This window comes from Neoarius graeffei, chromosome 9 (genome assembly GCF_027579695.1).
Source record: "Neoarius graeffei isolate fNeoGra1 chromosome 9, fNeoGra1.pri, whole genome shotgun sequence".
Classification (NCBI taxonomy): Eukaryota; Metazoa; Chordata; class Actinopteri; order Siluriformes; family Ariidae; genus Neoarius; species Neoarius graeffei.
This window is the reverse complement of record NC_083577.1, coordinates 62036670-62048960: the sequence shown is the minus strand read 5'-3', so window position 1 is coordinate 62048960 and position 12291 is coordinate 62036670. Positions and strand designations below refer to the sequence as shown.

At 36.1% G+C, this 12291-nt stretch overlaps 1 protein-coding gene across 1 annotated transcript; it reads right to left on the bottom strand.

The window, feature by feature from the left end:
* Positions 1-2840: 2840 nt before the first annotated feature.
* hoxd4a (homeobox D4a) lies at positions 2841-6401 on the bottom strand. Its single transcript, XM_060928803.1, has 2 exons — positions 4863-6401; positions 2841-4467 (listed from the first exon to the last, which is right to left on the bottom strand). Exons 1-2 carry the CDS (start codon positions 5269-5271, stop codon positions 4178-4180), a joined length of 699 nt encoding a protein of 232 aa, XP_060784786.1. The 5' UTR covers positions 5272-6401; the 3' UTR covers positions 2841-4177.
* Positions 6402-12291: the final 5890 nt, after the last annotated feature.

Sequence of the window (12291 nt, the reverse complement as noted above, 5' to 3'; positions counted from 1 at the left end):
TCGAAATATTGTTTGACGATTATGGCTCAAGCATTGACAACAATGTATGACCCCGTCAGCCGGGGAGATTCATCAAAATCATTACAAGCCCTGTTCTGTTTTATTCATACCACACTTATGCATAATATAACATGTAAATAATAATAATAATAATAATAATAATAATAATAATAATAATAATAATAATAATAATATGAAGGGGAATTTTCCTCCTTGTTGTATTAATAGTGTTATGGTCGTGGAATACAGGTTTATAGACTATAACCTTTTTGGGTAGTAAAACTAGCTATAATAATAATAATAATAATAATAATAATAATAATAATAATAATAATAATGAGTAAATTTAGAGTTCAATTTGTTTTTCTGCTGTCTTCATGATACCTTCATATTTATTTATTTATTTATTTATTTTATTGAGGGGATTAGTCAATGCAAGGATGAAGATGAAGCGACATGGGAACGTGGCCGAACACGCTTGTCCTGAGGAGAGAATGCGAGCGGTCTCCGTTTGCAGCATATGTTCATGGAGCAATAAAAGTGAAAGATTTACGGTCCTCGGTCGGCCCCCAACAGTCTCTCACCCTTTCAGGAATTACTGACCATGATTTACAGCAATGCACATCTCCATCACCCCTTTCTAACCACTGACATAATTTTCGAAATAATCTACAATTACTTCGAATCATACAAAATGTGATTTGTTTTGGTGTGTGTGTGTGTGTGTGTGTGTGTGTGTGTGTGTGTGTGTGTGTGTGTGTGTGTGTGTGTTTTCACACAATTATTTCATTTTTAAGATTATCATATGCTCTAAAATACACAGAGACTCTCTTATTTCCTATCAATAAACCCATAAAGCCAATTCTTGTGTGGTGTGCTTCACTATCGTGCATTATAGCTCATTTACACTCTTAAACACACACAACAATGCATCCCACCAAACAGCCACCGGTAACCTGGGAAGAAATGCATCTTCGATGGATTATAAATCACGAAGTGGCCTTTTCACGACGCCTGTACGTGTGCCGAAATTTCTCATCCATAAATGTAACTGAAATTTGTCATGACACTGGTTTTAAATGATCTGCAATAACCGTTATGTGATAAAATAACCAGAACTGCGACTGAACAGCTGTCGTGGTCTGCGAGGTTTAAATCGGGAAGTGATCACAACGATTTATACACAAAAAGTCATTGCCATGCTTTTATTCCGACTCCTGTCTGTCCTCGAGGAAGCTTCGTGCATTTATCAGTGGGCACTATTCATCATAATTCTGACAGATATGTTCACCTGACCTTCTTAATAATAAAAGAACATTAAATGTTTACCTACCAAGCTTCCAAATGGTTGAAATGCTGTACAAAAGTGCTGGTTATAGTTGCCGAGGGTACCGAACCGTTTGGATATTATTTTCTTGGATCTCTTCAGTTTTCAAGTCTGATAGAGTCCTTGCGATTAATGACGACGCCGTGTTTCTAAGGGGACGTGCTGCATTAATTATTTAGACAGTCACGTGATCAAATAGGAAAAAAAAGACATAGAACGGAACCATATAGTCACCGACTTCTATCTTCGGATGTCGACAGCGCAGTTTAATATATCTTAAAGGGCTGTCTCGCCTGGCGAAGACATTTTCTGCGAACAGCTGGAAATCAAATATGGCCGTTTGAACACCATTGAGGGAGCGGCGCTGGTAGTCAGGGCAGTGTCACTGCAAATGGTACTGCCTATGGCTCCCATTTATTGTATTAAGACATATAGAGCAGTGTTTAAACGCTGTGCAAATTCACTTGACTCAAATGCGCAGTTTGTATCTGTAGTCTTGAATAGTCGGTAATCTTGGGGGACAACTTACAGTTTTATAGAAAAAGCTTTCGAATATCTTCAGATCGTTTTGGATAGGCTCAGGGGCTATATTTGGATACAAAACACCGATGCAAGTCTGTCAGTATTTCTGACAGAATTATCAGTTTGTACTGAACTTATTGCATATATTCTGACCAGACACTGCAAAATTTAATGCAGTAGGAATGACAGCAAAGGTGATAGCAAAAGAAAAAAAAACTTGCTTGACCCCATAGTGAAAGTGATTGCCATCCAGTGAATGATATGCAAGACTTAACACTCAAGTTCCCCTTTCCTTGGTGTCTTGCTGTCTTTTTCTGCACATTGTTCTCTCTCTCTCTCTCTCTCTCTCTCTCTCTCTCTCTCTCCCCCCAGACATCTATCTATCTATCTATCTATCTATCTATCTATCTATCTATCTATCTATCTATCTATCTATCTATCTGGGGGGGGGGGGGGGGGGGGGTTTGCTCATATCAATATTGCGTCTCATCCAAAACAACTACGGGTGATTTATTAAATATCCGGACAGGGCAGGTGATGACACCTGGAAACTAGGCTACTTTTTTTTTTTAATGGAGCAAATTATCATAATTTCAAACACTATTCTGTTCCAATGCAGCTCACACTCGTGTGATTTCTTTTAGCTTATTCATTGTTAGTGTAATCTAAAATTAAATACTGGCCGTTTATATATATATATAAAGTATATGACGACTGAGAGAGATCTTTTTCCTACACTGGTCCAAAGATGTGTCTGGGCGAGAAAGGCCTGTCTCGCGGGTCAGGGGTTTAGAGGTCAGCGCTCGCGGCTCAAAAGCGTCGAAAGGCAACAGAAACGCTGTCCTCTGGATGAACCTGCTTGCGAGGCTTTTGTCGGACTTCTGTGTAAAATACCTTTTCAGACCTCTCAACGTGAAGACTTGAGGCAGAAGACGTCTTCGCAATGTGTGAGCGCCTCACGGTTTTGTTTAAGAAGACAAAGACATCACAATAACAGTAGAACAGTCAATCTTTAATCACGACGTGAATACCTCCACTCACACTTTCAGAGCTAAGCCCATCTCTGTTGCTCAAAATAAAAATTTAATGAAACCAAAACAGCAGACCGACTTTCTTTTAGCGAACTATACACATTGTTTTTTTTTCCTTTTTTTCTTTTTTTTTTTTTTAAATTGCAACAAGGTATTCGTGGTCTGAGGATAAACCTTTTCTTAATGAGCTCTATTATTAATTTACTAGAAAATATGCTCGTAGAAAATATGCATAAAATACAGAAATATATAGAATAAAAAATAATGCACTTTTTCTAACTGAACATAATATATTTATGGAACGACCACTTGAATTCACATAGAAATTAAAAACAAGAACTTTCAGCATTCTTATTCTGGCATTTAATAAATAAAGAAAAGAAGATAAAAGAAAGTTTAGCTAAAACCCAGAAGTACGTGGAACAATAAATGAACTATTATTTAGGAATTTCTGATGACATCTGGAAGACAGATATACAGCTGCTTTAATTGTACATTGTTTACAAAACTGTCAAGTGAGATTTATAGCCGTCAAGGTATCCAATACTATGGTCAACAAAGTAAAATAGATTTCAAATGTTGCGCTTCCTGTTTTAGAGTAATTTTCGAAGAACGTTTATTCTGTTCATTCTATATTGCTAGAATTTTTTTCTTAATGTTTTAAGACCGTTGAATTATTTTAAAGATTGTTTTCCCCCAATACAGAAAACGAATTGTTTGGTTAGCTATACCCGTTACTGAATTATTTTAGGATTTTTCAATACAGAAAAAAAAAGTTAGTTAACCATATCCGTAAATAAATGCAAATATTTTCTAGGCCAGATATTAATGATTTACTGAGCTTTGATCAAATAGTTTAATAAGTTATTAGCTAAAGTCATAAGCCAATGCTTTGTTTATGGAAGAATTTATCGAATTTATCTCAGGCCATAATGCATTTGGAGAGTGGTGATTACACGGGAAATATAGTAATAATAAAAAGAACATGATTTCTAAAGCTCACTTGCTTTTGTATAGATATTGCAATCTTTTTTTTATTTAATTTGTACCTCATGGCAGCCAGTGAATCATGTTGTGATGCCCTCTGCTACTTCATACATACAATATTTAAAACTGTATTTAGGCTCCTTTCACTGCATCCATTAATACTGCGTTTGGTAATGATGTGTTCTTCTGCTTCATATTAAATAGCTCAAAGATTGGAATGTCAGGATTTAAAACCATGCAAAGACAAACGAAGTATTGTCTATCATACACAGTTCATCTGTACTTCTGGGGTAAGATGTTTCCATTTCTTTTATAAAGTTGTGATATCTGTCTGGTTGTCCTTCTGAACGTGTTTTGCAGCCGATGCCGACCTTCCCTTCGTGTTGGGCAGTTTGTGGTCTTTTTTCCATTTCATTCTTCGGTTCTGAAACCAGATTTTAATCTGTCGCTCCGAGAGGCAAAGGGTATGCGCTATTTCGATGCGACGCCGTCTGGTAAGATACCTGTTAAAATGAAATTCCTTTTCTAGTTCTAAAACCTGCTGTCTCGTGTAGGCTGTCCGCGAGCGCTTGGGTTCCGCTCCTGTGAAATCTGGGTTCACTGGAAAAGAAAAGGACACACTTGGGTGAGCAAGTAAATCCAATGAAGACAACAACCCTACTTCAAAATGGCACATATCACTTTGCATTAACTCGGATAAAGAAATCCGTTAAATAGAAATTAATTAAACCAATTAAGTTTTTTTTTCGGTGCCATATTCCATAGTTTTCATGGGAAAAAATTTTCGATAGCCCACTCGGGTGCTTCACTATCGCTGAGGCAGCCAATAGAGCCAGCGGCCTATTTCCTAAGCAATAAAAATTTATGACTAGTGTAATTGGCGGCCCCTTCAGAAGAACCCATAAATATTTCACCGAATAATTTTTGCGTGTCTCATATGGCCTAGCGGAATTCAACTAGTCCTGAAACAGATAGTAAAAAAGAATGAATCTTACCCGTACTAACATGGACTTTCTTCATCCAGGGATAAACTATTGCAGGTTGCCTGATCTGTATGCCGTTCTGATTCTTTGTGTTTTGTTGTTGGTCACAAGTCCTCGGGCCGGATATTGGGATCGGAGAGCACTGCTCGCCTTGAGTGGGGAAAGATCCGGGATGGCTGCCTTGCTCCTGCACATGACCCCGCGGCTGTACTGTTGAGCCTTGCACAGTGTTACAACTGTAGGGTTGCTCCGTGTAGTTTGACCGTGAGTAGATCCCTGGATGCTGGAAATCATTGTCCTGCGATGGACTATAGTATCCAGAGCCCTGCTCAGGTATATAACTGTTTTGCGAATACTCCTCGCATGGAGGAAATTTGGGATCCACATACTTGGAGTTTACCATGTACGAACTCATGGCCATTAATTTCTGAAGGTAGAAAATACTAATTTTTCTCGAGTTGTCTTTTTTCCTCCCTCCATAAAGCCCTCCTACTTGCTGTCAACTGAATAAAGTTAGCCACCCATGTGACCGGATTTGGCCAATCGAGGTGAAGGGAGTCTATTAGCGGGTAAGAAGCCATACACACCTAGCAGCAAATTTAACAAACTTCACATAATTTCATCAGTTAGGATTGATTGAACACATAATTTAATGGTGTAGCGTGTCTAATGCACCCAAAGGTTGAGAATTAACTTGAAAATTAACAGCCTACACTTTTCTTATAAACAAAGGTCAGTGAACCTTCCTGAAAATCCATAATTATAAACAATTTAAAATGAAGCATAAATACGCACATTAATAAAGATATTTGTTTTCCTGTAGGCCATATTAATATCCAACCGTACAAATCAAACTCCATCCAGAGATTCTAACTGGTAAACAAATAAAAAGATACAATGCGACCTCTGCCACAAAAAGAAACGAATAAAGCCGGTAGACAATTGACTGAGACCGTCTTTGTGATGAAGAGGTCATTCAGAAGTTACAGGAGTCTCATCGCCCCTTTGGCCCACACACTCTTTCAGGGGCTTCTAAGGAGCGCTGTGGATGAACATCAATGGAGTGTGCCAATCAATAATCAAACATCAAATAGCATAACTGGAAGGTGGAGAGGCTATGGTTACGCAAATATGAGAAGCTAAAGCTTTGCACGGATGACCCCAAACAGACAGAATAAAATACATTAGCCTATATTAAACCTTAGTACATCTTATCTACTAGTGTGGCATCATGTTTGTGCGTCTACTGGAAATGAAAATAAGGTTAATGTCTCGAGTGTCTTTATGGGAGCCGAGGGAATGGTCTAAGTACTATCTCACTTCTTTCACTCTTTTAAAAGCACTTAAACAAAGCAACTTGATCGAGAGCAAACGCAAAATGCGCTATACCATGAATAATACTTTGTCTGGGTTAATGTTATATAAACAACGTTCTTACTCATCAATTGTCTATAACTTAAACGCATCCATCCATTAGGCCTTAAAACAGCAACACCTAAAACGCGTCATGGCCTATATGGAAACGCAAAGTTAAAAGCTGGCTTTATTCGAAGTTTTTGCATCGACCATATACTCCCCTAGAATCGAATCTGTGACCGTGATTTTTTCACACAAATTCGGTTCTACAGGGTATATATAGACGACGGGATATATACGTTCAATTTCTGCATGTGACCAAAGCATTAATCCAGAGAGCTCACAATCAAAATCAAAGCCCACCTTTATGGATAACTTATCCATAAACTTTTATGAACAATTCTTTAACCAATTTCCTGCTTGTTTTTGACTCATAATCATAAGAAAACAGCGCACATGCAGATTTTAATCAGCCCCCTTTTTTGACAGAAAATATTATACCATGCAACTTGTCTTCAGATAGTAAATACTAAACTCAGTAAAGAAATCGAGATTTTCATGTCACCGTATTTCTAGACAAAAAATAATTATTGTATACAGTAGTAAAGCGATATTATAAGGTTTACTCACATATGCCTGTGCTACTAAAGTAAATCAGGCAGTCTCACTTGTGCTCGGACACCGGGTTGACGAAATGAAAAGAAATAATAATAATAATAATAATAATAATAATAATAATAATAATAATAATAATAATAAATGGCGTGAGGTCAACCAGAATCACTGAGAACTTAGATCACACAGGTTTTTGTTTTCATGGATTCTCCATGACCTCCCCGAACCCATCTCCAGTGGCCCAATGCTTTACTTTTTCGTTTTAATTGTAGACGTATAAAGGTGATTTATACTTTTACAGTTAAAATGATAAAATAGGCGAGTATATTTTTAAATTATACGCACTGCGTGTGTGTGTGTGTGTGTGTGTGTGTGTGTGTGTGTGTGTGTGTGTGTGTGATATTGATAAAGATAACATTATCGATTAAATGGAATTTAATGCAACAATTAATCTATAGCCGTAGATCGTGATCGTGATTTCTTTTATGTTCAAAGAGTTTTGCATTTTAATGTGTTAGACAGCTTGACCTGCAATTCACCTTGCCCTGAGACTTGTTCGTGCGGGTCAAAGCCGAGTTACTGATGAACAAAAGGACAGAAAAGTCAACGCTTGTCGTGACCTCTGTCTTAACGTTTACAAGAAGCCACAATTATTTTACACTATTTTCGAATTCAGTTAGAACACGTTAACATAAAGCAATTTTTAAAATTATTATTTCCACTGCAGAGTCTGCAGAGTCACTGCTATTACTCGTTCAACAGTTTTTTCTCTTTATATCATTCTGCATTCGTTCTATAATTACACATTTTATTGTATTGTATTGTCTTTTAATTTATTACATTTCAAAATCCGACGGATTGTCAACAAAACTCTCATACATCTCGCAATTTGAAAGTGAAATCCAGGCTGCATTAAATAATCATTTAAATGCTTAATTTACAAATATTCTGTTATACGATTTCAGTATTTCAACACAGGGCTCCTCCTAATACCCCAAATTCCAAACAAGTGGAGATATTAACCGACCTAATTAAAGAAATCAGACAAACCGAAAATATACCGACTTCCATATAAAAGGAATACTACATGTTGTTGTTGTTATTAATAATAATTTTTACAACAACAAAAACAGCAGCAGCAACAATAACAACAACAACAACAACAACAACAGCAACAACAACAACAACAACAATAAATTAATATTTTGGCGTTTTTATATGTTGAATAGTTGGAGTGGGGGCGCTAGAGAGCATATTTAATTGTTAAGAATAAATTAAATAACTCATGCTTAAAGTTAAAGTCATGCAAATTTTAATTAATATGAGCTATTCGATTCTCATTTCTATTCATCCAGAACTTGGATGCCATGACGAGACAACATGTAGATGTGTGTCAATGTTATACTAAATTCAACATTCATTTAATGTGGTTTAAACACAGTGATGAATAGTCTATGACAAGAATATGCTTATTTCATTTCTGGAAGCAAACAACACGATCTCTTTAATTTGTTTTTAACTATGTGCTATATATCACTATCCACTGCTAGCGAAATGCAAGCAAAACTGATAGACTTTTCACTCGCTAACTCATGTCTTTATTCCTCACTTTATTCTTCACATTTTAAAATGTCGCCCATGTCCAAGAGGCCCACTTTCCTCTCCTTGATAATGCAGCACTAAATCCGGACAACTCAATTATAATCACCTCGTCATCTTCATTACGTTTCATTTCCTCCTCTGTAAAAACTAGCAACATCTAGCATTGCGCAATAACGATTTCCAAAACAAGACACACCAGAAATACCACGTGGAATTAAAAAAATAAAACGATAACGAATTAAAGGCTGTGCAATTTAACCCCGCACAAGTTTAGTGACAACTCTTATAATCGCGCTTACCTCGAGAGACTCTCTGATCACGTAAAGCGCAACAAGAAGCGTCGATATCCATGTTCAAAACTAAATCACCAAATACTCGGGCTCCCGTACCGACACTGTGATCTTTTCTAAACGTCTGCAAGGCCTTTCTAATACACAATGTGAATTATATTTTGGCTTGTCAACTCCCTGGCCATAAAACAAAGTTTAATGGTATCACGTGCTTCCCCACAGCCATTCATGACAGCGCGCGGGTGCCATAAATAACCCTGAAAGTTGCACTTATTCAATAATGGAGATTACACTGATGTCAAGAGGAAATAAAAGCATTCGTGTTTCTCAGTTGGGAAAACATTTGAATGTTGAAGGAGAAAGAACGTTATTTTCTAAAGTATGCATTATTAACACTTGGTGGATGCAATGAGATTAAAAAAATAAAAAAATAAAAAATAGAAACTAGGGATTTCCTTCATTTTACTAAGTAACACACTCCAGAACAAATGATGTCCGTTTGAAAACCTTGTCGTGCGAACTTTTGTGAGTGTTTTTCACATTGTAAATTGAAGGCAATAAAGCAATAAAACGCATCCCTGGTGTGAACCGCAATGTAGCCAACGTGAGAACCTTTGAACTGAAGTTCTCTCTCCATATGGCGACTCTTAGTCTTCATTAAATGGTGTAACAGGCTTAGCAATATACAGTATGTTGATGTTTTGAAATAATTTTATGGAGTATAAAGTTTCTAAACTCATTTATACTTAAAGCTCTAAGCGAAAGCTCATATACTATTTTTAGTAATATATATTTCTTTAATTATGCTAGTTTTTGGTTGAGTATATTCACACACACACACACACACACACACACACACACACACACACACATATATATATATATATATATATATATATATATATATATATATATATATATATATATATGTGTGTGTGTGTGTGTGTGTGTGTGTGTGCATCCTCTGTAGCCTTATTCAAGCCTAAAGAAACTGCTATGAAATGATTCCCCTAGTATTTAACATCTATGTAGCTTCTGCTTTATGCTATCACTAGATTTTGTTTTTAGATTTTTGTTCATGCCCATTGGCGCTTCACTATATTTCCTTTCACAAGCTGGGAAAAAAGAAAGCGCTACAGGCAGGTCACATGCTTTTATCAGCCAACCACAACTCAACCTTCTGACTTGAATACAAACTACGCAGAAAAGGCTTAGCAAGTGTCAGAGTGTGGGACAACAGTGCCGCTTATCGGTGAATAGGGGTATTGTTATTTCTTTGGCGCAAGTGACGCATTTTTTTAGTCCTATTGATGACGTAAGACCAATACTAAGACACTTGAACATACAAACATACAAAACCTTTAGACTGAAGGAAAATGGTTGCGAGCGATTCAATTGCTATTATACTACATACTAAATAAACATTATTTAAGAAAAGATGCTTTTCGATTTAAATTTAATTTTTTATTTTTGCATAATTTCCTCATATTTTGCAAAAAATATATATTTTCTTGTTTAGATTTTTTTCTTCGTTTCAGTTTAATGATTATCAAAATCATGGATATCAAGGTGAAATTGTAAACCTTAATCCTTTTATATATTATTGGTCACGCTGATGAAAACTTCACTATTGACTGTCTTTTGGGGCTTTTGTTTTGAGGAGAATTAAAATAACAAAATACAACGAGTTGGTTATTGGCGCCTGTGTGCTTGTGCTATTTGGTATGCTGCTGATTCTGCGCCTGTCTCTCCTTTTCTTGCCGCATTGCAGTAGGGCTGTAAATAGTTTTGCAGCTGTCTGTCAGCCATTCGTGAAATACTGTCTTTGTTCCACAACACCCAACTGGCCAAAGGACTTTAATAGTCTCGTTTGGGAAGAAATGCATTAAAGTACACAACTGCAGCATCGTATTTCCTATTAACCAAATAACATTATTGTGATGTCTGTACTTCAATATTGAAAACGATATTTTCATGGCATATAGACGACGAAATATTTCTTATGTACACATTCATTCGCATTTCATATACACGAGAAAGCTATCACCTGATAAATGGACATATTAAAAGTGATCAGGATTCATTATATTCGAAATGTATAACACATCTAATGTTAGTAATACCAAAATCACGACTCTACAGCTAGGAACAGAATTTGCACCCTTATAATTATCATTATTTACAATACTTTTTAATAAACAACAATAATAACAAAAAACAACAACAAAATACTACTACTACTACTACTACTACTACTACTAATAATAATAATAATAATAATAATAATAATAATAATAGCATTGTTATTATGATTTAATAATATTTTTGCTGTTGTGCTGTTGTTTTGATTGAACACACAAAACATATGAAATATTACCTAGAACAATCTGACAATAACTATTTAGAATAAAGAAGGAAAACTGATGACCTTGTCATAATTCTTCAATTATTCTTTACCCAGTGTCATATGATATTCTGTATAAACTCGCAGTGTTTTAGAATAATATTTTCTTGGTTCTGGCTGTGTTTAGATAGTCCATTTCGAAAGAAAGGAACACCATGTAGTTACTGGTAGGTTAAGTCACATGAGTAACATTTTTTTTTTTTTGCTCAGAGTAAAGTTAAATGTGGAAATGCTGGTTATACCGGGATATACCGGGATAGCGAGTTATGAAATAAACTTACCAAACGAATCCGGATAATCCATGTCTTCCATTCTGGGTGTTTTGTCCTGACAAATGCAGCCTATATACGAACTGTAGCGTCGGGCAGCACAAAGTGACAGCTGTGAAGCTATGGAATCTCTCATTGGCTACAAACGTATCTCACTCAGGCTTTCTAGAAAAAAGAAAAAGGAAAAAACAAACATGCGAGCAGAGAAAATGTCTTTGGGTTACAACGCTTTAGCTGCAGAATGCGGTACAAAAATTGCTTGAAAAAATCAGGAAAGGGGGCCATGAAGACGCTTGCCTCTTACACATGACCAGTGGCATCCAATGACAGGCGATATAGGCCCATAAAAATCTCTACTGCCAAGCTGTAAATTGTCTTCAAACAAAAAAAGGAATTCGGGGCTGGCGCAAATCCCTTCGGTTTGGTGCATATGGTCCGAGGTAGCACTAGTTCTACTGAAAATTATATCCTTTATGTTGAAACACACACACACACACACACACACACACACACACACACACACACACACACACACACACAGTCTAAACTGTATATTCATAGTATCTATCTGGTCAAAAATGTGAACTTTTAACAAACAATAATGTCATTAAAAATAATAAAAATAAATACAAACAAGAAATCATATTAATTGCGATATGCGTTTTGTATGTATGCATATTTGCATATTGATTAAACGCATAAACCATATTTAAATATTGAAATTAAGTGTATTATGCTACAATGGGCTCAGTGGTTCAAGTGTTTTGTATGTGTGAGTGATTTTGCCAGTAATTCTCTCTGTAAATCTACATTTGCCTGATATAGATTGCCAATAAATCTATATTTTCCTGACTGCTGCTACTAGCGCGCTCATGTATGAGAATTTCTCTTATTTCCGGTATGAA